General features: G+C 57.2%; 1 protein-coding gene across 2 annotated transcripts; it reads right to left on the minus strand.

The window, feature by feature from the left end:
* CCR6 (C-C motif chemokine receptor 6) lies at window positions 1-26,951 on the minus strand. Of its 2 annotated transcripts, none has more exons than XM_012776818.3 (3): window positions 26,685-26,951; window positions 1,318-1,433; window positions 1-1,108 (listed from the first exon to the last, which is right to left on the minus strand). In XM_012776818.3, the coding sequence occupies exons 2-3, from the start codon at window positions 1,363-1,365 to the stop codon at window positions 98-100; spliced, it is 1,059 nt and encodes a 352-aa protein (XP_012632272.2). In that variant the 5' UTR covers window positions 1,366-1,433; window positions 26,685-26,951; the 3' UTR covers window positions 1-97. The 2 variants fall into 2 exon arrangements, with proteins under 2 accessions (XP_012632272.2, XP_012632270.2); XM_012776816.3 differs by having other exon boundaries at window positions 1-1,213.
* Between the last annotated feature and the right edge of the window lie 410 nt (window positions 26,952-27,361).

Genomic DNA, 27,361 nt, shown 5'->3' on the forward strand with positions numbered 1-27,361 from the left:
TTCTTTTTTTTTTTTTTTTTTTTTTTAGCATAACAGCTACCAGTATGTCAGTATGTTTCCCCAATGCTTCAGGGACAGTCACCTTCCCCCCTGCACGTCACATGGTAAAGGACGACGCGTTGTCGTTATCTGCGGTCTCGCTGGTCTGCCGGGAGACGAAGGCCTCTGAGTGCATCCTGGAGCAAGAGAAGCCCTGGGACTTGTACTTCCTCCTCACGCACCACAGGTCCTTCATGATCTTCAGAAAGTAGCTCCTGAACTTCTGGCCGACAAAAGCGTAGAGCACGGGGTTGAGGCAGCAGCGGAGGAAGGCCAGGACCTCCGTGACGTGCCTGGCGTAGGCCATGGCTTTCTCGCCGGGGCACGCCCGGTTCGCGCGGCCCAGGTTTGCGGCGGTCACGAGGAGGACCAGGTTGTGAGGGATCTGGCAGGCCAGGAACACGAGCACCACCGCCACGATCACGCGGATGGCTCTGTGCCTCTTGGAATTCTGAGCTCGCACCAGGGTCCTGACGATGAAGGCGTAGCAGAACACCATGAAGGCCAGAGGGACGAAGAACCCGAAGAGGAGCTCGAGCGCCAGCATCAGCAGCTTCCACTTGATGGGGTCCGAGTCGGCGTCGTACCTGGGCTCGCAGACGTAGCCGCCCTGCAGGGGGTACTTCTGGTTGAAGGTGAAGGTGGAGCTGGAGATCAGGACGGACAGCAGCCACACGGCCAGGCAGATGGCCCTGCTGTGCGGCAGGGTCCTGGACCGCAGCCGGAAGGCCTTGGTGGCCTGCACGATGGCGACGTAGCGGTCCATGCTGACGCAGGCCAGGAGCAGCATGCCGCAGTTGAAGTTCACCGCGTAGATGCCCCGCGCCAGCTTGCAGGTGGCGTTGCTGAAAACCCACGCCCCGGCAGCGTGGTTCACTACCCAGAAGGGCAGGGTGAGGACGAAAAGGACGTCTGCCACGGCCATGTTCAGCAGGTAGACGTCCGTCATCGACCGGGCCTTCTTGTAGAAAGCGAAGGTCACCACCACCAGAGCGTTGCCCACGAGCCCGAACACGCAGATCAGGGAGTAGGTGACCGGCACGAACAGCCTGGAGAAGTCTCTCACCTCCTGCAGGGAACACAGCAAGTTGTCGTCAACGTACGTGTCGTTGCTGTAATCGGACGGAAAATAATCTTCCGTGAAGAGGTTCGCGTCGCTGAAATTCATTGAGTCCTGGGGCGCAACGAAAGACAGAGCCGTTAAACAGCTGCCGTGCAATTTTCCAGCAGCCGCGATGAACCCAAACGATGCTCCCCACCAACAAAATAAATCCTCACCTCACTCATGGTGGTACTTGATCTGGGCCAAAAATGCAGAGATAACATAGGGGGGAAAACGTGTGGCTCGATCCCTCCGGCTCACCAGCGGAGAAAGCACGGGGGTAGGAGTGAGTCTAAGGACGGAAGAAAGCAAGACACACGCAGTTAAGAGACAGCCAGAGAGGCAAATGACAGCGCCGCACCCCGGTTGAGCAGGGCGCCGCGTGCTCCCGCGCGTAAAACTGCGCGTTCAGAGCTGCAGTCAGCAGCCCCTTCCCGTAAAGCGCCGGACGGCAGACTCTCCAGGCTTCGTGCATAGGCCGCGTGGCCTCTGCCACCCCTGCCCCCATCTCCCACAAACGAGGGGGCCTGACCCCACCTGGTTGGCGGCCCGATGTGACTTACCCATGTCAGAGGTGCTTCCCAGCCACCCACCACCCCATCCCTCTAGACCTGATTCTCTCCCCCCCGGGGCCTGGCAAGGTCAGGAGGGAGCAAGGGAGGTGCAGCCTCAGGTGCAGAAGGGAAACTTCCTGCAGGGCCCTTCACATGGTGCCGTGTCCGTCCTCGTTTATAGAGTCAACATGGAAAACAAAATTTTGGGGCGGAAGTCGGCATAACACAAAATTCAACCTGGCATTATTTTCTGAACATATTTCTTATCTTTTGTTGCTTGCTCAACCCCATTCCCCGGGGAAGGCATGGAGCCACCTCCGCACTTTTGCAATTGCCTGCAGTATACAGTTGAGTGCTTTAGAGCATGCAGAAGATGCATAATATAGAGCCCCTGTGTTGCAAAAGCATGTGAGGAGGTAATCGTATCAATCAGATTAAGTGCAGCAATCAAAGCAGAACTATGGGCCAGGCTCCGTGGCTCAAGCCTGTGATCCTAGCACTCTGGGAGGCTGAGGCGGGAGGCTTGCTTGAGCTCAGGAGTTTGAGACCAACCTGAGCAAAAGCGAGACCCTGTCTCTACTAAAAATAGAAAGAAATTAGTGAAACAACTAAAAATAGAAAAAATTAGCTGGGCATGGTGGCATGTGCCTGTAGTCCCAGCTACTTGGGAGGCCGAGGCAGGAGTATTGCGTGAGCCCAGGAGTTTGAGGTTGCTGTGAGCTAGGCTGACGCCATGGCACTTGAGCCCACTTGAGAGCCCATAGCACAGAGCCACTTGAGACTCTGTCTCAAAAAAAAAAATTAAGAATTAAATTAAATTAAAAAATTTATTAAAAAAACAGAACTATAGGATTTCAGTTTCTAGCCACAATGGATTAACAGGGACCAAAATACCCTACTGCATTAAATGACTAGAAAATCCTACAAAACATAATAAGGACTTTCAGACGCTAGGCACTGGGCATCACAGGATTATGACCCCTGGGAGGAGGAGAACAAGCGAAGCAGGAAATGCTATGTGCTCTGTGAGTTAGCAGTGCATGTATACAGGTGTGTGTGTGTGTGCATGACATATACAACATGTAAAATGAAAAATACATGATCGGTATTACCATCAGATTAGACACTGTCCATATGCAGAATTCAGTCGTAATTCTATGCTCTAGCAACAAAAGTTGGAAATTAAAACTATATACATACATACACATATATATATATATCATATAATAGTGTCAAAAAACATGAGATGAAATAGTTATGGATACATCTAACAAAATTCATACAAGATTTATATGCTGAAAACCACAAAACATTGTTGAGAGAAATTAAATAAGACCTACATTAGTAGAGAAATACATCATGTTTAGGATGAAAGGATTCAATATTAAGATGTCAGTTCTACCCAAAGTGATCCACAGATACAACGTAAACTAAATCAACGTCGCGGCAGGACTTTTTGTAGAAACTGACAAGCTGATTCTAAAATTTATATATAACTATAATCGTGACAACGTGATGCTGGTTGTCAGGACAGATACATAAGTCAGTGGAACAGAACACAGAGTCCAGAAATGACCCACATACAGATGGTCGACTGACTTTCAACTGAGGTGCCAAGGTAACTCAGGGGAGAAGGAGCAGTCTTTCCAATAAGTGGTCCCAGAACAACCGGATATTCACATACGAAAACTTGATCCTCACTCCTTATCTCACACCATATGCAAAAATGAACTCAAATGGATTGTGGCTCTAAACGTGACAGCTAAAGCATGAAACCTCTAGAAGAACACAGAAGAAAATCTCTGTGAGTGGGAATGGAGGGGGTTTCTTATATAAATTGCAAAAAGCATGAACTGTAAGGACAAGTTGAGAGGTTGTCCTTGATCAGAATTAAAAACTTCTGCTCTTTGAAAGACGCTTAGGAAAAAAGAAAAAAAAAACAACCCATTGAATGGAAAACAATATTTATAAACTTGTAGGTGATAATAGGTTCTAATCAGAATATACGAGGAATTCTTACAATGCACTGTCAAAAAGATAAAGAACTCAATAAGAAACGGGAAACGTGCAAATTAGGCAATTCACCAAAGAAAATACATGGATGGCAAAACCACACACACACACACACACACACACACACACAACAGGCTCAACCTCATTAATCATTAGAGAAATGCAAATTAAAACCGCAAAGAGATACAGTTTCACACCCACCAGAAAGGCTAACTTTACCGGGCAGACGGGAAGTGTGGACGCAGATGTGGTGCAGCCGGAGCTCTGGCTCTGCTGGTGGGGGTGACAGACCACGCAGCCACTCGGGGACAGCAGCGAGGCTGACATGTGCACCTACACGCAAACCGGCAACTGACCCCTGCGTATTTACCCACGCCGACCCGGGAGAAATGGAAAGATGTGCACACGTTCACGGTAGGTTTATTCTTAATAGCCCCAAACTGCAAAAGATCCCAACGTCCGTCGGCCGGTGAGCAGATAAGCGAGCTGTGGCCCCTCCGTGTGACAGACACTACCCGACAATGCAAAGGAAGGAGCTGCTATTGTAACACACGCCCCGACACCCGTGAACCTCAAAAGCATGTTGCCGGGTAATGAATGCAGACATAAGAGCCCGCAGTTCAGCATCACTCCGCTCACAGGTAATCCTAGGAAAAGCAAAACAATGGCGGCGGGACCCAAATTGGGGACCATGGTGGGTGGCGGGTGGCGAGAGTGGCAGGGTGGGGCAGAGCAATGTCGTGGGGAAAGACCGCTCTATGTCATGACTGCGGGCACAGGCGTCTGCGTGTGCCAAACCCACTGCGCTGCATACTTCAAGTAGGCGACATTTATCGTTCATAAATCATGCCTCGATAAAGCTAATTTAAAAACGACTGCATACCCGTCCATGCAAATGTGGGGTACAGACCATAGGTGCTACGAAAGGTCGCAGAAAGGAGCCACTCCTGAGCATTGAGGGCTTCCAGAAGGTTCCCAGGGCCATGGGAGGAAGGGCTGGTTGGTGCAAGGGAACGGGGAGGGGGCGCCGGCCAGGGGAGGGGCACCTGGCTGCTGTGGGGAGCCCCGAGCAGGGGTGCTGCTAGGGGCCGGGAGAGCGGGTGGCAGCTGAGCGGTCAGCGAGGAGGCCGCTGCTCGGAGGGGCGGGGGTGGCGGGGAGCTGCGGGAAGGGAGCGTGAGGGCGGCTCGGCACACACACCGTGCCGTCGGAACTATGTTTTCCACCGCGCTGTGACACATGACACCTCTGAACTCAACTTAGTTCAGCTCCACCGGTGTTTACGGAATGCCTGCTGAGGGCAGGCACCGAAGTACGAAGTTGAATCAAACAGAAACCCTGGCTCCAAGAAGCTGCCAGATAAACAAATACTATAACCAGCGCCAGTATTAACCAGCAGTATTAGTGAGAGGCACCAAATTAAAAAAAAAAAAAGGAGAGGTTTCGGCCTAAATTAAGTTCTGTTAATGAGATAGTATTTTAATTTTCCTTTAATTTACCCTTATTTCTGATTAGAATGGCAGAATAAGTCACAGTAAGCCAAAATGCATGACCTCCACGTCGAGTAGGGTAGCACCAGGTGCCTGTCAGGCACGGACGATGCACAGGTCTGGCAATGACAGACTCGGCGCTGCGAGGCTGAGAATCAGGGTTTCCGCAGAAGGCCTGTGGCCGCGGTTGCTTGCATGCCAGCCGCTCGCAGTGATTGGAGATGATTCAGCCTGCCCCAAACCACGGCCGTCGCTGCAAAATCGGTGTGAATCGCTTTGAGGAAACTGTGCTGGCAACGGGCTGGCCCGGGCTCCATGGCGACAGGTGAGCACCCTGTACACAGCGCCCCGTCACCTCCAGTCTCACGCAGCAACCGCCAGCTCTTTCCAGGAACAAGCTGTGCATTTTTTTGTTATGAAAATTTTGATGGCAAAGACATTAAGAAGTCTTCAAATAGATACTTCTGTGCCTTCTTTCATGCACTGAGAACAAAATACTCTGCAATGTGCCAGTGGCAGATGAGGGAGACAGGGAAGTGACCACACCTGTTGTCCGTTCCTCAGTGACCCAGCAGATGGGTGCTGGGAGGCTGCCTGCCCGACACCGGGGTCTGGCTCTGCCTGGTCTTTGAGCGTCATCACCTTCTACCTCCACGTTGCCGAGACCTTACCTTCACTCTTGCCGGCTCTTATTTTGATGTTATTAAGTCACGTGTAAAACATTTTTAGTTCAACTGATTCTTAAAGTGTAATTTGTGCACAGTGGCTCACGCCTGTAATCCTAGCACTCTGGGAGGCCAAGGCAGGCGAATCATTTGAGCTCAGCAGTTTAAGACCAGCCTGAGCAAGAGAGAGACCCTGTCTCTACTAAAAAAAAAAAAAAAAAAAAAAAAAAAAAAACACAGAAAGAAATTAGCTGGACAACTAAAAATGCATAGAAAAAATTAGCCGGGCGTGGTGGTGCATGCCTGTAGTCCCAGCTACTCGGGAGGCTGAGGCAGGAGGATCCCTTGAGCCCAGGAGTTGGAGGTTGCTGTGAGCTAGGCTGACGCCACGGCACTCTAGCCCAGGCAACAGAGTGAGCCTCTGTCTCAAAAAAAAAAAAAAAAAGGAAAAGAAAGTAATTTGCTCACCTTTGGAATTTACATGCAGGTATTTCTCAAACCAGCGGGTATAAGAATATTTCTGCAAAACCAATTGGTATAGAGACTCTGTAGGACAAACTGTTTCAGACTGTCCTTTGGAGGAAGAGTTTCAGAATTTCTAAGGGGGGGATCACATGACTATACACGTTAGCAGTATCATATTATTCAATTTGGTTTTGCAGTTAAAAGCCTTCTTTTCCCGTGTCCGGTGGCCTCAAGGAAACTACTGACTGTGGCCCTCGGTCACTCACTGCCGCCGCCCCTGCGTGCTAGACTCTCATGGCCGTGATCCTTTCAGGCCAGTAGGGCACCAGGTGGACGGGCTGCAGCGGGGCACCACACTGCCCTCTTGCAGTCTAAAACATCCCCGGGATTCCCACTCGCCACAAGGCACGCCTCGTGGGCTACGGTTTTGCCACACACTCCGACAACTAGACACAGCAGAATCGCTTGATTCCTGTTTTGCATCTCTGTACGCTTTCTAAAAAAGTTCATTTCAAAAATATGCAGAGAATGCTGAAGTGAAGTGGCTCAGCTCTAGTGAAAGATACCTGGGAGGTCCAGGAGCTCGGAGCTGGTGCGGAAAATTTCAAAACTCACTGGGGGTGGGGGGCGGGCGCGGTGGCTCACGCCTGTCATCCTAGCACTCTGGGAGGCCGAGGAGGGAGGATCATTTGAGATCAGGCGTTCAAGACCAGCCTGAACAAGAGCGAGACCCCGTCTCTACTAAAACTAGAAAGAAATTAATTGGCCAACTAAAATATATAGAAAAAAACTAGCCGGGCATGGTGGCGCATGCCTGTAGTCTCAGCTACTCGGGAGGCTGAGGCAGGAGGATTGCTTGAGCCCAGGAGTCTGAGGTTGCTGTGAGCCAGGCTGACGCCACGGCACTCACTCTAGCCTGGGCAACAAAGTGAGACTCTGTCTCAAAAAAAAAAAACAAAACTCATCTTGGTGGGGAGAGAAGAGCAGCGCCTCCCACAGAAGGGCCGGGCGCTGTGGGTGCTGAGGCGCGCCCCGAAGACAGCAGCAGAGAGTGGAATGGAAGCGGTGGGGTCAGCACGGTCTGCTAACAGCCTTTGTCAGGCTGATCTGCAAGCCGCCTGGTCACGGGACTGCAGGTGCGGGAGCTGCCGCAGACGCTGCAGATCTGTGATTCAACCTGAAACTTACAGGCGATGGAGAGGGGGAAGCACGATCTGGTGCGAGCGCAGTCAGACGGCTTGCCCTTGTGTGGCCTGCCAGGGGCCGAGGCCCTCCCTGACCCCGTGATGCTTGGGCTGCAGCCGTGGGAGTGTCTACAGATGACAGGGGCAGGGGAGAGGGGGAGGGGGAGGGGCAGGGGAGAGGGGCTGGGGAGAGGGGCAGGGGAGAGGGGGAGGGGCAGGGGCAGGGGAGAGGGGCAGGGGGAGGGGCAGGGGAGAGGGGCAGAGGAGAAGGGCAGGGGAGAGGGGCAGGGCAGAGGGGCAGGGGGGAGGGGCCGGGCAGAGGGGCAGGGGAGAAGAGCAGGGGAGAGGGGCAGGGGAGAGGGGCTGGGGAGAGGGGCAGGGGAGAGGGACTGGGGAGAGGGGCAGGGGAGAGGAGCAGGGGAGAGGAGCAGGGGAGAGGGGCTGGGGAGAGGGGCAGGGGAGAGGGACTGGGGAGAGGAGCAGGGGAGAGGGGCAGGGGAGAAGGGCAGGGGAGAGGGGCAGGGGAGAAGGGCAGGGGAGAGGGGCAGGGGAGAGGGGTCCATCGGGTCTGAAGGTGTCAAGAAGCCTAGAGTGACAATCAATGCATTGGATGAGAAACACCCTGGACAGAATCAAACCACGGGTCAGATCTAACGTGGTGAGACTCAGCAGGGAAACAGAAGATGCTGCTCTTGGATTTAAAGAACCAACTACACATATACAGAGAGACATTTCAGCAGCAGCAGCAGCAGCAGCAATGTTGAGAGTTTTATTTATTATTAATCGTATGCTCGCTAAGGGACTGGTGCTTCAGTCCTGTGTGAGCACAGCCAGGTGTCTGGCTAGAGAACTGACTTCGCGCGGGCCCAGACGTTCACCCACCTGACCCCTTAGGACTTTCAGACCGCATGACAGACACACAGATGCTGAGGCGTCTGACGCAGGGCACAGGGCTTGTTGGCAGAATCATGGCCCCAGAGGTGTCCGTGCCCTAATTGCTGGAACCTACACATGTGTCACCTCACGGGGCCAAAGGGACTTTGCACCCAGGTGGGTCCCGTGTAATCCTGAGCCCTCAGAAGGGAAGAGTCCATCTCACCCCAGGCAGGAGGAGGAGGAGGAGGAGGAGGGAGAGGCTGAACCTCGTTGCTGGAGTTGGAAACAGAAGCGGGGCCACATGCCAGGTGACGTGGGCTGCCTTGGGAAGCTGGGAGGCCCCCCGCTCACAGCCAGCATGAGATGGGGTGTCGGTCCCACGACCTCAAGGAACTGGGTTCTGCCCGCAAGACTGAGCAAGGAAACCGATTCTCCTCTAGAAGCCCCGGCCAGGCGCGCAGCTCCGACACCCGACTCCAGCCCGGCACACCCGCGGCAGGCTCCTGACCTGCAGAACTGTTCGGGGACAAACGTGTGGCGTGTGAGCCACTGCATGCGTGGCAGCTGGTGAGGCAGCTCGTGCGTGCTCAGTGAATGCTGCCTGTCCAGACGAGTTTTTAAGATTCAGGCCACGCTGTTAAAACCACGGGGTTGAGAATGCAGGAAGTGACAGCTGGGGGCACTCCGCCCTGGGCAGGACTGCTCGGCGAGGCTGCATGGGCCGCGGGAGAAACGAGCCCCGGAGTCGGCGGAAGCGAGGTGTCCCGGTGGTGAAGAGAAAGTGTTCCCCTTCAGAGCTGGGGGTGTTTAGCCCGAGAACTGGAGGGGCCAGGCAGAAATAAGGTCATCGTCGCTGGCCAGGCTGCCACTGAAAAGAAGGTCTAGGCTCACCCTCCACACACAAAAGGTAGACTATGCCGGTGAGTGGGGACCATAAACAAATACTGAGCTAATGGTACATGGCACGGGCTACTTCAGGATGCAGGAAACTCTCTGCACACCCCGGCGGGTGGGTCCTTGTTGGACTTGAGGTGGATCTGACCCCCGGAATCAGCACTGCTGGGCAGGGGCTCTGTGGAAAGGAAAGGGTTAACAGCAGGCTGCCACTCACCCCTTCCAGGAGTGGGTAAGGAGAGCAGATCTCCTGGACATGTGCAGACAGTATTGACGGGTGAGAAGAAACCTGTCAGTCCCTGTCTTAAAGGTGCATTTAAGCAGAGTAAACCTGTGTGTCCAGGTGGCTTATTGCACACCAGCCTGGATTTTGTGGATTCTTAGAGCAGGGTCCACGGCAGGCTGGGGGGTTCGTCACACAGGTGTCCCAACTGTGTGCCCAATGGGCAAAGTTGGGGGGCCTTAGGGAACAAGGCTTTCACGCGCACCGCGCACGGTGCCTTATGTTAGCCTGAGTCAATCATGCTGTCGGTGAGCTGTGTCCCACGGCCTGGGCCCTCCAGGACAGGGCTGCCTCCCTGTGTCTGGCATCCGCCTGTCTTCAGCGAGGCTGGATGTCAGGTAGGACCTACAGATCGTGTGGGCGTCTGCTTGGCTGATTCAGCTCTCTGCATTAACACCGTCTCTGTATGACTCTCATGCGTGATTATAATTAAATCAGGAACTGTCGCTTGATAGGGAATTCAAGCACCGAGGGACTAGATGGTTAGCACAGACCAGCATTTAAAAGCGAGTTCCCATAAATATTCTGGGCAGGAAAAGGGAGGGAAACCGAGGGGAAGTGGGGAGAAGGATGGCTCTGTGGTTCAGTAAGTTCGGGAAACAGTCACTAACTGCACCCTCCTCTGGCACGTTCCTGTTAGAGCTCGTTTATCCGGGGCTCTGCAGAGCCCTGCTGGAGTAAGTCGCCGTTCCCCACACCTGCTTGCCCACAGAGCCTTCTGAGTCCGTGCTGACCCGGAGGACTGTGCCTTTGGTCATCCAAGGACAGGTCGGGCAGCTCTTAGGGACCAGTCCTGTGCCAGGCAGCACGACACAGGGAGATAGGGGCACCCCGCTGGGTCACCGTGCCTCAGTGTCCCTCCCCAGCACTGCCACGGCCTGACCGGTGCGTGTGGTCAGGGGGTCACCAAAGCAGACACAGGGCTCATCTCGAGGCAGCCGGCTGCTCCCCACGCCAGCCCCGGACTGGCAGCGAGTCCGGTCACCCGGCACCCATGGGGACACTCGTGCGGGCTTCACTCTAACTCCTGGGCCAGCCCCTTCCCGTCGTGTACACATTGTAGACTTGGAAATCAACGTCCATTAAAAAGTGGGTCTCCCAGTGGCTTTACTTCCTTTCTCAGAGGTGCATAATGACAGGGTCCCCTTTCGTGTGACTTTTGCACTCGGGGTTGGAAATCATATCAATGTACTACTCTCTGCAATGAAATGCAAATGTGCAAGATCCAATGGAGATTAAATGTGTGCCAATGGCAAGTGATCACTTAGCTTCTGCCTTTCGATTTTAACATTTCAAAGGTTTTGTTACCACACATGAAAAGAAAGTGTTACTGTAAGAAAAACTTAATTCTAGAGCAGGGGTCCTCAAACTTTTTAAACAGGGGGGGCCAGTTCACCGTCCCCCAGACCGTTGGAGAGTGCGCACTGTGGGCCCGGGACGGGTCGGCTGCTAAGCAGGACAGGCAGTAGCGGCAAAAACACCCAGAGGGCTGGACAAATGTGCTAGGGGGCCCACATGTGGCCCGTGGGCCGTAGTTGGAGGACGCCTGTTCTAGAGTAACATTTTTAACATAGTATTTCAAATGTTAACACATTTTTATTGTGATGAAGTGATGTGGCTTCCTAGTACCATTTTTGTTAGGTCCAAAATGCAGAAGAAAGTAGCTTGGAAAGTAATAGCTAATTAGCTCATTCAAAAATGAAAATGACACCTGATAATACCTTCTGCTAAAAGCGGAACCAGCCAGAGGAAGGGGGAGGGACCGCCCGCCACAGCGTCCTTTCTCCAGACACAGCCCTCGCCCCAGACCCCCAGCCCCAGGACGGGGGTCACTGCACCTAAGCCCCAGGGAGACCGATCACTGGCCGGCTCCGTGTCAGACCAGGGTGGTGGCAGAGAGGCTGCAGAGGAAGGAAGTGGGTCTCCAAGAGGAGAGGGGCCCACGGGGCAGGAGCCACAGAGCAGCCGCCATGGTCTGTCTGTCTGACCGAGGACTTTACCCGAGAAAATTAAACGTGGGGAAAATGTTAGCAATAGTTACCAAAGTATTTTTGGTAAGAAAAACTGTGTTAAATGTTTAATTCATTAACATTTAATAACTAGTTTAACAGTGTGTTTAAGTCAGAAGATTTTAAGTTTCTTCTTACTTTCATAGATAGCGATGGCTCTGCCAGACAAGGAGCAAGAGCTAAATAAGAGTGTGTGAGCATACATGTATATTGGTGCATACATGTGCATGTGTGTGTATGTGTGCATTGTATATGTGTGTGCATGTGTGCTTGCACGTGTGTGCTTGCTCACATAAGCACACATGCCTTTATGTGTGCACATGTGTATATATGTATATATATGTGCATGTATATCTGTATATACAGGTATGCATGTTTATGTGTTGTATAAATGTGTGTACGTGTGTGCACATGTGTATGTGTTTTTCATGTGTGTACATGTGTGCATGTGTATGTGAGTGTGCATTGTGTATGAGTGTGCGTGTGTGTGTGTGCATAGGTATGTGTGCATGAGTGTGCATGTGTGTGTGCATGTGCTCTAAATTAAGTTCTAGTTACATTCTGGGCATTAGGCTCACAGCTTGACAACTGTTACCTCTTTCGACTGACACAGCCTCCAGGTGGACCACATACCCATTTCACAGGTGGGAAACTACGGCTCGTCAAGCACTGAGAGTACCGGTCAGGCTTCCAATGGCTGTCTCTTACCCACCACCCAATGGCTGTCTCTTACCCACCACCCTAATTCTCTTTGTCTCTAGCAGATCTTAGTGAAATGCTGTGAATTTCCCACAAGATCTTAAATAATATATCTACTTTCAAACATCTCATTGCTATCAGAATTTCACACAAGACAACAGGTCCATAAATGTGTCTTCTCAAAATTCCCTTGAATCACGGGCGCACCGTCTGTTAACTTTGTCAGACAAACATCGGTGCAGCTGAAACTCGAGCCCGGCTTCCTTCTGCTTTTGAGCACGGTGGTTAAGCAGGAGGCCAGAAGGGTTTTTTCCCAGTGATTTGTTTATTGCGTTTGTGTGGGGTTCTTTTGCCTCTCTGGAAGCTCGTTTTCATGTCTTCTTTTTTATTTGCAGAAATCATATCTTTAACCATTTCAACTACAACTTTAGTTAAGGCTTTGCATTTCCCTTCCTCTACAGTCTGATCTCTGGAACATCTACTTTCTGCTGCTGCTTGGACTCTCCTTAACATCACCATGCATTCCTTTAAGTCCTACAACGTTGACTTTGTGACCACTGTGGTGTTTGCCGTCCACCAGAGCTTTGCCCGCGTGGCCCTGGTCTCCTGAGAACCCCCACCCGGTCAGTGCCTCTCAGATAATCCCCTCACAAGCCCCCCCACTCCACCACGGGCTCCCCAAGATGCACACTCGTCATCTTGCATTGCATAAATCACTTACTGCCTTCAAAATATTTCGTAGCTTAATTTTTAATTTTTCAAGACATTTTTATGTACTTGGTAAAATAAAGAATTGTGTTTCTCTCCGGACCGATGCCCTGCAGGTACTTCCTCTGTGAGCAAGATGTGCCCAAACCACTACCCAAGCCCCAGCTCAAGGCAATCAGAGTAAAATCACTCACTGTGCACTCAGAGGGAAAGCCTGTTTCTTGACAACACAGTCCTCTTACTGCAACCATAAGGGCAGTGCATTCAGGAAAGGAAGTCCTCGTTTTGCTAAGTGCAAGCACGGTCAGTCAACATGCCCGCGTTCTGGAAGATCAACGAGCAGAACAGTTCCACGGCTAACATGCCTGTCCTAGAACAGGGCCGCGCAGAAGTTAAATGGCTGAAGGGAGGGCGGAAGGGGGCCCGGGGCCTGCTCACCTGGGCAACGCCGGCGACCCGCAGCGGGCTGTCCGTCCGCCACGCTCCTCTCCCAGGCTCTCCTGGCCCCGCGGCAGCGACGGGATGGATGCCCGCCTGCCGACGAGACGCATTTGCGTTGGTCATTAAGAAAGAAGCAGGGAGACGCTAGCGCTGGCCAAGAGCGAGTTGTGCATTACCACTTCCTATTGAAAAGCAACGCCTATCTGCCCAGATGCGAATGGTTAACCATGTGCGTCCTGCAGCTCGTTAGTTGATCCCGCGATTCCTGGGAGCCGCAGTCAAAGCCACGGGCAAGGTGGGCAAGGTGGGCACCTCGAGAGGGAGGCGTGGCTGCTCCTTGAGAGGGAGGCCAGGCGGCGAGGCCACACCCGGGCTTCCACACCCCTTCACCCAAGTGTCCCCCGGGAGCGAGGCCGCCCTGCAAGCTGGCCGGCAGGGTTGGGGACGTGTGGGCGCGGCCGTGCGGGGCAGTGGACGGGCTCTGGGGCCCTTCCGTCCGGATTCAGCCCTGGGTCCACCCCGACAGCCATGCAGCTGCGGAAGCATTGCTGAGGCCTGTCCATGCCTCAGTTTCCTCCTCTGGAATAGAGACGACAGCTCTAACCTCAGAGTGTCCCGAGACACCTGGGCCCGTCAACAGGAAGAGGTTGGAGCCCTGCCTGGGGGACGGTGGGCGCTCAGAAGTGTGGGCTACTGTTGCGGACGGTCTGAGGGCAGCAGCAGGGTCTCCGAGACGCCGGGCACCCGGTCCTCACGTGACACGAGGACAGCCATGGGGCCGGCCCCCCTGTCATCGGACAGACAGGGGAAAGCAGCTGCTGGGGAGTCACTTAACAATTTATTTTTCGGTGTAAGTGTTCAAAAAGAGAGAGAGAATAAAAGGATTCTAGAAATCACAAAGCTGCTCACACCCGGGCTGTTGTGAACGGGGCCTCGGGGAATACAGAACTCTCCAGCAAAGACTCGGGCCACAAAGCCACAGGGGTGACTCACGCTCCTCCCCCAGCCACCAGCCTCCCGTTTCTGCGCTGCCCACGCGGCCTGGCTCCCCGGGGCTCACCATGCCTTGCTCAGGCACCTCCCCTTCCCGCGGCCGGTCCCCAGGAGAATGGCCTGTGCCCCATGCCAGCCTCCCTGGGGACCGGCCGACCACCCAGGACCCTGCCCGGCCAGAGCCCAGTCATCTCCCTGTGCTTGTCCAGCCTCCTCCTCCTCTTCCTCCTCCTCCTCTTCCTCTTTCTCTTCCTCTTCCTTCTCCTCCACCTCCTCCTCTTCCTCTTCCTCCTCCTTCTCTTCCTCCTCCTTCTCTTCCTCCTCCTTCTCTTCCTCCTCCTTCTCTTCCTCCTCCTTTTCTTCCTCCTCCTCTTCCTTCTTCTCCTCCTCCTTCTCTTCCTCCTTCTCCTTTTCCTCCTCCTTCTCCTTCTCTTCCTCCTCCTCCTCCTCCTCTTGCTCCTTCTTCTCCTCCTCCTTCTCCTTTTCCTCCTCCTTCTCCTCCTCCTCTTCCTCCTTCTCCTTTTCCTCCTCCTTCTCCTCCTTCTCTTCCTCCTTCTCCTTTTCCTCCTCCTTCTCTTCCTTCTCTTCCTCCTTCTCCTTTTCCTCCTCCTCCTTCTCTTCCTCCTTCTCCTTCTCTTTCTCCTTCTCCTTCTCTTCCTCCTCCTCCTTCTCCTCCTCCTTCTCCTTCTCCTCCTTCTCCTTCTCTTCCTCCTCCTCCTTCTCTTCCTCCTTCTCCTTCTCCTCCTCCTCCTCCTTTTCTTCCTCCTTCTTCTCTTCCTCCTCCTCCTTCTCTTCCTCCTTCTCCTCCTTCTCCTTCTCTTCCTCCTCCTCCTTCTCTTCCTCCTTCTCCTTCTCTTCCTCCTCCTCCTTCTCTTCCTCCTTCTCCTTCTCCTCCTCCTCCTCCTTTTCTTCCTCCTTCTTCTCTTCCTCCTCCTCCTTCTCTTCCTCCTTCTCCTCCTTCTCCTTCTCTTCCTCCTCCTCCCCCCTCTTCCTCCTCCTCCTCCCCCCTTCTTCCTCCTCCTCCCCCCCTTCCTCCTCCTCCTCCCCCTTCTCTCATTGCCATACCACCCTGGGCTTACCCTTCCTGCAGGAGGGCTGCCCCAGCCACCTGGGCATCAGGGGCACCCTGTGCTCTCAGCCCAGCTCTCACCTAGTGTCCCCACGCTCCCCTCTGACCCTTTCCTGGAAATGACCTGCCTGGAAAAAACAGAAAGAAGAAGAAAAGCAGGTCTACCTTTTCTAAGGACCAAGAAAGTACATTAACCAGACATGTGGCAGGTTGAGAAAAGCACCACTGTGCGGCCACACAAAGGCCGGGACCCAGGAGGGCCATTACTCGCCCTTCCCAGGAAAACAGTGACGTTCCCGCCCCCGGAGGCGGCAGCCACCTGTCAGGCCGCAGGGCAGAGAGAAGGGCTGGGAGAAGTGTCCCCAGGAAGGTCCTCCCGATCCTCCTGCCCGAGGGGAAGGGCGGACGGGGAATGTGGGCTCTGCCCTGGCCCGGCCCCTTGCGCCTGCCCACGGCGGAGCTGGACGCCCCCGCTGGCCGCTGCCCCAGCATTTCTTCCGCATTTCAAGGCAATGTCCAAATCATGTGTCATCAGACCCAGCTTGTTCACACCTCTCTGGAAAGTGCGCTAAGAGCATTTTGCATTTTTACATGAACAACTTTCCAGTCTGAAGATGTGACAGGAAACGTGACACATTCACCCAGAACGCAGGCCGGGGACCGTGTGGCGAGTGAGCATTTCAGCCACAGCCCTAGAACTCCCGCTGAGGCGTCTCAGGAGAGCCACGTGCCCGTGGCCGCCACGCCGGTGACGCCATGGAGGGTGCCACGCCCGCCCGGCGCGGAGCTCAGAAAGGGGGCCCCGGGCCACGTAGCCAGGACACGCCGCCGCGCCGTGAGGGAGGAGGAGCCTGAAAGGGAGGTGTGTGCTTAGGACACGTGTGTTGGCTGTATGTCAGATCTCGGACTAACTCAAATTTTAAAATCTCAGACGGCAATTACATAAACGAACAGCTTTCCTGGCAAGCTGACCTCCCCACAGTTTACGCTGAGAGTTTCTTTGAGGGATGACAAAGGATTTAATGTCTTCTCAACTTTGCAGACAACCTCAAAGGATGATGGACAGGCAGGTGACTGGTACCTGCTGATGCAGGTGTGGCTGCCACAGGTGCAATCCCGTCACAGCCCAGGTGCCTTCCCACCACGGCCACAGGTGCCTTCCTGCCACGGCCACAGGTGCCTTCCCATCACGGCCACAGGTGCCTTCCCGTCACAGCCACAGGTGCCTTCCCGTCACGGCCACAGGTGCCTTCCCGTCACAGCCCAGGTGCCTTCCCACCACGGCCACAGGTGCCTTCCCGTCACAGCCACAGGTGCCTTCCCACCACGGCCACAGGTGCCTTCCCGCCACGGCCACAGGTGCCTTCCCGTCACGGCCACAGGTGCCTTCCCGTCACGGCCACAGGTGCCTTCCCGTCACGGCCACAGGTGCCTTCCTGCCACGGCCCAGGCACCTCCCTCGGCCCTCACCGACCAACAGCCCAGCGCCACACGTCTGCTGGCCACTGCGCAGGCCTGTGGGATCCAGGAAGTGACCCCCACTGACAGGCCAGGTGTTCACTCTGGTTGAGGGTCCCTGCAAGCCCGACAGCGGCCGGGCCACCAGCTGCTGGCCACGCAGGGGTCACCGGCCTGCCTCCAGCCACCCTGCGAGGGACCCTGGCTGGGAGACACTCGGCTGGGCCCCGACGACACCCGGAGCCCTGAGAGATCTCGACAATTCGCTGTTTTAAGCCACCACGATGCGAGGCGGTTTGCTAAGCCCAGATAAACAACTGCAACAGGTTTTAACTCTTCCTGGTGCACTCAAAACTTCTGAAGTAAGGAAGCTATCTTAAAAATAAAATAAATCAGGCCGAGGCGGGCGGATTGCTCAAGGTCAGGAGTTCAAAACCAGCCTGAGCAAGAGCGAGACCCCGTCTCTACTATAAATAGAAAGAAATCAATTGGCCAACTGATATATATATAAAAAAAAATTAGCCGGGCATGGTGGCACATGCCTGTAGTCCCAGCTACCAGGGAGGCTGAGGCAGAAGGATCACTCGAGCCCAGGAGTTTGAGGTTGCTGTGAGCTAGGCTGACGCCACGGCACTCACTCTAGCCTGGGCAACAAAGAGAGACTCTGTCTCAAAAAAAAAAAAAACAAAAAAACACCCTGCCTGCGCCCCCCCCCCCCCAAGAAAGCCTGCAGCGAGCACCGTGGCTGGGAGCGGGAGGACATGAGACCAGAGTGGTGAGCTGCGGGCGGGCGGTGCAGGCCGTACAAAACAAAAACAGCGGACGCCGAGTCCTGCGTGGTCCCATCTGTGCCACGTGGTTTGGAGCTCTCTCTTGTCCTCCACAAAGAAATACGACAAGGCTATGCAAGAAATTATGTCTGCAGGCCTGGCGCAGTGGCCTGGAATCCTAGCACTCTGGGAGGCCGAGGCGGGAGGATGGCTCAAAGTCAGGAGTTCGAGACCAGCCTGAGCAAGAGTGAGACCGCATCTCTACTAAAAATAGAAAGAAATTAGCCAAACAACTAAACATTGAAGAAAAAAAAAATTAGTCAGTCCCGGTGGCGCCTGCTTGTAGTCCCGGCTACTCGGGAGGCTGAGGCAGGAGGATCGCTTGAGCCCAGGAGTTGGAGGTTGCTGTGAGCTAGGCTGACGCCACGGCACTCTAGCCCGGGCAAGAGAGCAAGACTCTGTCTCAAAGAAAGAAAAACAAACAGAAAAAAGAAAGCAAGAAACTATTTCAGCAAATCCCCCAGTAGGGACAAAGATGCATTCTACTGGGGGCATTGCCAGTTGTGCTGACATCTCCAACTTCGGAATTTGCAGAGATTTCGAGTGGCATATCCCCCTGTTCACAGCCCGGGCTGCAGGTCTGGGCCCGGGGGGCAGCACTCTGCCACTGCAGGCCCTGCACCGCCGGGCCGGGCGTTGTCAGAGACCCCAAAGCGCGCCATCCATGTGCTGCCTGCAAGGAGCTTACGGAGTTGGGAAATTGAGGCACAAACACGTGACGACATGAGCAGCAGGGAATAGGCGGCGAGCCTGCGTGGGGGAAACGCAGAGGAAACAGGAATGTCCCGTTCACAGGACGGAGACAGAGCTGGGCCGGGCCGGGTGGGGAGGGTCCGGCTGGTGGGGGGTGGGGGAGGGGAGACAAGCACCAGGAGCGAGGGTGGGGGTGGGGGGACAGTGGAGGGCAGAGGGCCAGCGGGGTCAGGCCTGCAGCTCCAGGCACCACGAGAAGACACGGACACCCGTGAGCAGGGGCGTGGGTGCAGGAGGCAGGCACACCGCCCCAGGAGCAGCCCTGCCTAAGGTCACGGGTGGCCCTAACCACGGGTGCCCGGGCTCTGGGCCGAGCCCGAGATGTGTCACCACAAGCCTAGACAGGCGGGTATGGTCTCAGTCACCCCAGCTGACACACGAGAAACCGAAACAAGGGACGTCAAGTTCATACACCCAACGACACCAAGAGCCACGGCTCAAAGCCACGTCCTCCGATCCCAGAGCCCCTCTGAGCGGCCGTGGAGAGGAGGGAAAGGCTGCCGGTCACTCTAAACCAGCGAGGAGCGAGAGCAGGGCGTCACGGCCAGGCCCGGTTTTCCGCCTGGACGGAATTGGGAGTGTCAGGGCTGGAACACACTTCTGAGTTGCCGACTTGTGCCTACACTGAAGACAGAGAAACTACGAGGAACTGGACTGCCAGGCAAGGAAACCACTTTTGCTGGAAGGGACACAGACTGTGAGACGTCGAGCCGTGTGACCGAGGGTCCCAGACAGTCTGGACGTGACTCCAGAGTCGCGTCAGCCGCGTGCCGGGGCACCCGTGTCCCCGTCCGTAAGACGGGGGTGCGACTTGGAAGGGTTCACAGGACGCTCAGACGCACACGGAGGGCACACCTCACACGGCGGTTGGGGCGCAGCAGCTCCGTGGTGCCGCCGTCACCATGGTCACCGTGAGAACCCTGCGGAGGGGCCGGAGCAGGAGGCGCAGGGCTAGTCACGCACAGAGAGGTCGCGGCCGAGCTCGGAGACGCCTCGGACCCTGGGAGCCTGGGCTGCTGCCTGAGCGGGAGGAGAAACCAAGTCGGGACAAGAGACGCGGAAGGCACGGCCAGAGGGGTTTCGGTCACGGAGACACACGGCATGTTTAGGGAGGCGACGGAGAACCGGCCCGTGGGCCGCCTCACCGGTGTGCACGGGGTGCTCTGGGGATCAGTGTCTGATCGCGTGTGCAGGTGAGAGCCTTACCGCGGGGCCGGGGACAAGACATGGCGACAGAAAACTCTGGAAAATGCACAGTCAGAGCAGAGAGAGCACAGAGTCGCGGAGCGCGGCCAGCACTGCGCTCTTACGTCCCCGACAGCGAGGAGCCCGCCACCAAGCCCACACCCCACACGCCATGCCCCACACGCCACACACTCACGCCCCACACGCCACACGCCCCATGCCCCATGCCCCACACACCCCACGCCCACACCCCACACGCCACACGCCCCATGCCCCATGCCCCTCACGCCTCACGCCCACACCCCACACGCCACATGCCCCATGCCCCACGCCCATACCCCACATCCAATGCCCACGCCCCACGCCCCAGGCCCACACGCCATGCCCCACGCCCACGCCCCACATGCCACATGCCCCATGCCCCACGCCCACACCCCACGCCCCACGCCCCACATGCCCCACACCCCACGCCCCAGGCCCACACGCCATGCCCCAGCCCCACGCCTCACATGCCATGCTCCACATGCCACGCCCCACATGCCACGCCCCACATGCCATGCCCCATGCCCCACAAGCCATGCCCCACGCACACTCCCCACGTCACACCCCACATGCCACATGCCACGCACCACACACCACGCCTATGCCCCACACGTTACATGCCCCACACGCCCCACACCCATGCCCCACACGCCACACCCCCATGCCACGCCCATGCTCCACACGCCACATGCACCATGCCCCACATGCCACACGCCCCCATGCCACGCCCACACCCCCCACGCCACGCCCCATGCCCCACACACCACGTGCCACACCCCACACCCCCACGCCACGCCCATGCCCCACATGCCATGCCCCACGCCAGTGCCACACCCACATCCCCACGCCACGCCCACACCCACATGCCACGCCCCACGCGCCACGTGTCACGCCCCATACCCCCCACGCCACACCCCACACCCAGGCCCTTGCCCCACGTACTCGACCACACCCCACTCGCCACGCGCCACACTGTAGCCTGAGCCAATACTGCCCTCAGCTGCAGTGCTGGTGGGCAGAGACACAGAGACCCAGAGACGGCAGTGGGCAGAGACACAGAGACCCAGAGACGGCGGTGGGCAGAGACACAGAGACCCAGAGATGGCGGTGGGCAGAGACACAGAGACCCAGAGATGGCGGTGGGCAGAGACACAGAGACCCAGAGATGGCGGTGGGCAGAGACACAGAGACCCAGAGATGGCGGTGGGCAGAGACCCAGAGATGGCGGTGGGCAGAGACACAGAGACAGCAGTGGGCAAAGACACAGAGATGGAGGTGGGCAGAGACGCAGAGACGGAGGTGGGCAGAGTCGCAGAGATGGTGGTGGGCAGAGATAGAGAGACGGAGATGGGGAGAGACACAGAGATGGAGGTGTGCAGAGACGCAGAGACAGCGGTGGGCAAAGATGCAGACTTGGCCGCCTCTCTTGGACAGGGTCCGTGCCGTGCGCAGAGCGCGGTGTCCCAGCAGGCCGTGTGTGTCAGGCTTAGGTCCACCTGGAGTGGGTGGAGGCCATGGCCACTGAGGACAGTGCTCCTTGCACGGGGCCCGGGGCGGCACCCACACCCCATGACGGTGGCCGCGGCGTCCTCCCCACCTCCTCGCCAGGCGCGGGAGCCGGGCACCCACCACGCCCATCTTTCGGGGACTTCCTGGGGTGGGACCTTCGGTGCCACAGCCAGGCCAGCGCCGGGCACCCGGCAGGCCGTCACACTGGTGTCAGCCCAGGATGTGGTCGTCCCGGCTCCTGGGTGGTCAGGGCGCCCCGGTGCCGCTGAGGTGAGGGAGGGGAAGGGGGAAACCAGGACCCCGAGAAAGGAGCGGGGCTGCCTGCCGGACTGGGGCAGGGGGAGTCCGAGGGGAAGGGGCTTCATCCTCAGAGAGCCGGGCGGAAACCGAGGCCGGAGAGCCCGCGTGGGAGGCCGGCGGCCGCCCAGTGTGGACCGGGCGCTCCGGGCTGGCCGCCCACCGCACCGCGGGTGGAGACGGGAGACGCAGGGGGAGGTTCTGCCGCCTCCGGAGGAGACACCCAGCCTGCAAGGCTAACTGGACCCAAAACTAAAGCGCGGGAGGCGGGCGAGGAGGGAATCCCTGGGAGGGTGGGGGAGGGGGAACCCCTGGGAGGGCCCCGCGGCTGGGGCGAGTCCGGAGAATCTGGGAAGGAGCAAAGCAGCCTAGGAAGGAGCACCCACAGCTGCAGCCTCTGCCTCCAGAATGTTCTCCCGGACGCAGGAGGGCTCCGGCCTTCCCACCTCCCGACGTCTTCTGGCCGCGGGACCCAGAGCCCCTCCGGAAGGCAGAGGCGGCCGCGCCCACTCGCGCCCGCGGGCACCACGGCTCCCAATCCTGGCGCCGGCCCTGCTCTGAAGAAGTCGCCGTGACCCCGGTCCCTCTCCTCACTCGCCCGGGGCCATGGGCTAGGAGGAGGAGGGGGTTTCTAATCCGGAGTGGGCTGTGTGACAGCGGCCGCTCTGAGACATTTTCTTCGAGGTTCCAGAAGGAAGCATCTGACTCTGGCCATAGCGTCCCGGAAGCAGCTCATTCTTAGGAAAACTTGGAAAGAAAAGGGAGAATCCAACGAATCTGTGGCCGGAGTTCAGCCCGGGAAGAAGGATACGGAAATGGTAAGGGTGGCTGTTTAGGAGGCGGAAGTGTAAGAAACGGAATTTTCCCTTTCCTTTCCTTCCTTTCCTTTTTCCTTTCCTTTTTCCTTTCCTTTTCCCTTTCCTTTTCCCTTTCCCTTTCCCTTTCCCTTTCCCTTTCCCTTCCCCTTCCCCTTCCCTTCCCTTCCCTTCCCTTCCCTTTCTTGTCTCACTCTGTTGCCCAGGCTAGAGTGAGTGCCGTGGCGTCAGCCTAGCTCACAGCAACCTCAGACTCCTGGGCTCAAGAGATCCTCCTGCCTCAGCCTCCCGAGTAGCTGGGACTACAGGCATGCACCACCATGCCCGGCTCATTCTTTCTATATATTTTTGGTTGTCCAGCTGATTCCTTTCCATCCTTGGTAGGGATGGGGTCTCGCTCTTGCTCAGGATGGTTTCGAACTCCTGAGCTCAAACGATCCGCCCGCCTCTGTCTCCCAGAGTACTAGGATCACAGGGGTGAGCCACCGTGCTCGGTCCGGAATTTTATTTCTACCCTCGTGCTGTCTGTATGTGTACTAATGAGATACGTTGGTTGTGTAATGAAACTGAATTTTCAAGAACAGAAAAAGGACCAATTACAGCAACCGTCCCTGGCGTTCACCGAGGGGAAAAAGAACAGCACCATGTGGATATTTCCTGATCATCTTCGTTGTCTGAGCGCTCCTGTGACCAGTTCTTTCTTGGTCAGTTTCCAGACAGGGAACATGCTATTTTGCACTCCCGTCAGATATAGAAAATGACAAGGGGGAAAAAAATCAAAACGACCCTAAATTGCTGGGCAGGAGACCTGCTTGGACGCCAGGAACACGGAGCACACAGTTTGTCGGCCTGAGATGGCTGAGGTCCCTGAAACAGCTCTGGGCAGCTCTGAAACCCACTTCCAGGGACACCTGTTTTCCTCAGTCTCACTCAAAACTCCCAGGACACCGTCCCCTGCGGGCAGGATGGGCGGGTCGGCTGCCTGCGCCAGGACAGCAGAGAGGCCCCTCGCCTGCTCTCCAGGGACTCCGACCCACTGCAGAGTGGACGGGCCCAGGTGGGGACAGCACGGCCCCTGGGCACCAGCCATCGCCGTGGCGACGCCGGAGGGGAGAGGAGAGGAGATATGCAAATAATTTCAGCCTCTTCTGCAGAAACCGAAAGACTCATCCTGGCAACAGGACCAAAGGAGAACGACTTATTTTGTCGCCTGTGCATCTAATTATGCAGGTATGGCAGCGGTGATCTTTAAAGGTGCTAACACGTCTGTTCATCTACCAGAAAAGAAATCTGAAAGCCGCACACCCTTTTCACGCTGGGCACCTCCGGCTGAGTGACTCTGATGTTAGCTCACCCCACGAATAGAACCTGTCTGAAGCCGCCTCCCCCCCCCACCCTCCCCCTGCGCAGGCAGCCCCGCCCAGGCCCCCTGGGGACAGACTGATGGCAGAGCACAGGGCGGGGGCCCCACGGAGCCGCGGCACACCAGTGACCCAGATTCGGGGCCGGCCTTTCCCCCCGTCTGCCGGGAACCGCCGCGCTGACTTATAACGCTGCTACAGAAATGAAAGCAGGTGACGTGCGCCCACGGTGAGGGCAATGCCACGGGCCGGCGTTACTGGCAGTTGGCGAGAGGTTTGGGATGGAAAGGGCGCCTCGCTCAGCTCTGGGCCTGGTGCGGTGGCTCACGCCTGTTATCCCAGCACTCTGGGAGGCCGAGGCAGAAGGATCGCTCAAGGTCAGGAGTTCAAGACCAGCCTGAGCAAGAGCGAGACCCCCGTCTCTACTAGAAATAGAAAGAAATTAATTGGCTAACTAAAAAAAAATTTAAAATAAAATTTAAACAGCACCTCCCCCTCTGCCCCTGAAATGAACTGGGTTGGTTTTCTGTGCTGGGAGGACAGATTTCGGGTGGACCTCTGTCCACGGCGTCCTCCCCCCCACCCACGGCGCTCAGTGCAAGTTCCGACAGAGCGGGCCTGGGGGCCCGGACCCTGCAGTTCTGAGCCCCTCTCAGGGGTGCCGGCTGCTCCCCGGGAGGCACACGGAGGCAGGAAGGATCTAGAAGGCCTCAGCCAAGTGCCCGTGGTCTGTAACTCTAAGCCTCTCTCTCCGCCAGCCCCTAGAATTTCAGACCGACGGCTGCGTGCAGCAGGGAGTCCAGGTGACGCCAAATTTCGTGGGGGGCGGGGGGCTGGTAGGAACGGTAAGATGCTGCCAGAGAGCCCCGGCACGCCCAGCCCCAGGGGACCACACATGGGGGCCGCGGGGGACCCCGCCTGGCGTCTTGCCTGGGTCTATGGTGGAGACCTCGCCCATCTCCGCTGCCCTGCTGGCCCCTCCCCGCCACAGCGGCCTCCCCCACCCCGTCCCGGCAGCCTCCGCCCCGTGGTCTTTCTGCCCTGGAGCCTCTCCCTTGGCCTGCTCCCCCTTCCCTCGCTCCAGCTCCTCCTCCATCCCCCACCTTCTCAGCCGGCCCCAGATGGACGCATTTCAAGAAGTAGCAAGGAGCCTACTTGTTGCACAGGCCCCGCCCGCCCTGGGTCAGAGCCCCCATGCTCCAGTCTGCGCCCCACCCGGGTCCCCTCCAGACACCGAGGGTGCCCTGGGGGCCGAGCGGCACCCTCAGCAACACAGCAGCGCCTGCCGACGCTGGTTCCGGGTGAACTTTCAACTGATCGTTTCAAGCATCTTATATCTGGGCCCTGATGGGCGAACATCCTGCTGGGACGCGCAGCGAGTCCCCGGCCGTCCGGGACCGAGGCCGGCGCTGTCCAGCCTGCCCGGCCGTAGCCGCGCGCTTTCCCCGTCCGCAGCGGCGCCCCATCCACGCCGAGGGCCTGCGCACACTCGGGCCGGCGTTTGCCTGCGCGGTCAACGGCCCGCGTTGGACCCCCGAGCCGCCGGTCTGTGTCTCGGGGATTGTCCACCCCGCCCGCCGCCCGCCGCCCGCCCCGCGTCACGTGCCCGCTCACGCCCAGCGGCCCCGGCCTGGGAAGCCAGAGCGCCCCGCGCCCCAGAACCGCGCCCGGAACAGCAGCCCGCGTGGCAGCACTGGCACCTGAGCGCCTCCCCTGGGAGAAACTCGCCGCCTCGCCCCGGCGCTGCCGTGTCAGTTTCGGCTCGGGCCTCTGGGCGTCCGTTTCCTCTTTCTCGGGCGGTTGGTGTCATTAGGTAAGAGACCTCCAGGTAAGGAGGGCAGACAGGGTTCCTCTGATAGGAGAGGACGGGACGCGAGACCGTGGCCAGCGCCCCCGACGCGGCCGTGCGGACGGAGCCTCAGTGTTGTGAAGTCACACAAGCACGTCAACCCACAGCACAGTGAAACCCATCGCCGCCTGTTTGTCACTTTCACTTGGAAGGCGATGCCACAACAAGCTGTAGTTCCGACGCTACGGCATGAAGGACTTCCCGGAATCAGCCCCTAAGTAAGGCCCTAAGCACACCCGGGTGCACACGTTCCCGGAGCAGCTGTCCATGTCCCGGCGCCGGCTCCAGGCCTGCCCTGCGACCCCTGCCCCGGAGACCCCTGCCCCGGCGACCCCTGCCCCGGAGACCCCTGCCCCGGCAACCCCGTGAGTCGGCACCTGCCTCTCTCCTCCCCCACCCCGGCTACCCGCCCTCTCCTCACCTGCCTCCTTCCCTGCCCCCTGCATCAGTGCCCCCCGTCCCCAGGCAGTGAGCCCCCGCCGGGCCTCACCACGCCACCCCCCACCCGGCACCCCACGCTCTGCTGCCCCGCGGCCCCCCGGTGCTCGGACGCTAAGCGAAGCAGGCGCCTTAAATCTGGGTCTGTAGGATCCCCGCCTCTTCTTCCTGGTTATAGACCGAAGGCGGCTACGGTTTATTGTAAGATTCTCTGCAAACATTCCTACGGTTCTTTCCCAGGGCTGGTCCAAAGTGACCTGCGGGTGGGATTTGCTGTCCACGAGAGAGACCAGACTCTGGAATCAGCCAGACTGGACTCAGGTCCTCCCACCCCCCATCCCGGCACATCCAGATGGTGTGACTTGGTTTCCCCAGCGCTTCCCAGCAGCAGCACCACCGCACCTGCCAGGTCTCTGTCGGGACTGCCCAAAGCAGCACGTCTGAGTCTCTAGAACCGTGTGTAGCAGTAACCGACTCAACAGAACCCAGTGTGTATTCTCTCTCCTTGGCGTGACTTAAGTCACCTAAATAAACAAGTGTCCAATGCATGCATGACCTGCTGACATAAACTTTCACAATATGCTGTCACCATCAAAGCACAAACCCGTTATTAAGACGAGAGAAATACGACACACTCTGTATTCCAAGACAAAACAAAAACTCACCGATGCGAGGAGGACCTCTTGGTTCCACAAACCGGCAGCCGCAGAGTTTTCCTCTTTTAGTTTCAGACTTCTCGGGTCTTCACAAGTCCACGGCCGCCGGGCCGACTGAGGGCGAGGACGTGCTCCCACGCGTGCCCTACGCCCTGCCCCAGGCAGCGCCCGGGTTCTTCCCCGCGCGGGTGGGCGGCGTGGGGAGAGCCGCCCCACCGCAAGCCTGCCTCCCCCGGCCCGCTGCAGAGCGCACGGGGCGGCTGGCAGAGAAGGTGGAGGAAGGAAGGCAGCTTATGTAACTAGGTCACCCGATAATTTCAATCTCAGATGCAAATGTTTTTCGTTTCAGAATTATTGGTCTGTGGAATATTTCTTGTTTCTTCCTGGAAATTACAAAGCAATGAGAATGATTGTGAAGTTCTCTGAAGAGCTCCCCAGGTTGTTGTTGTTTTTTTTTTTTTTTTTTTAAAAAAAAGGACTAGAAAACCTGAAAAGCCCGCATGACTTCTGCCCCGGGCGAGGACAGGATGCACGGGGCACCGCACCTGGCAGACAGCCCCTCGCAGGTGGGCACCCGGCGGCCGCAGGAGGAGGCCCGGCCCCAGCGAGAAACAGAGACACCCCCCTCGGGTGCTCTCAAAAGCTCTGTTAGCCGCTCTCTGCGCCATGTGGTCACATGTCACACT

Source organism: Microcebus murinus, chromosome 5 (genome assembly GCF_040939455.1).
Source record: "Microcebus murinus isolate Inina chromosome 5, M.murinus_Inina_mat1.0, whole genome shotgun sequence".
In the NCBI taxonomy this organism is placed as follows: Eukaryota; Metazoa; Chordata; class Mammalia; order Primates; family Cheirogaleidae; genus Microcebus; species Microcebus murinus.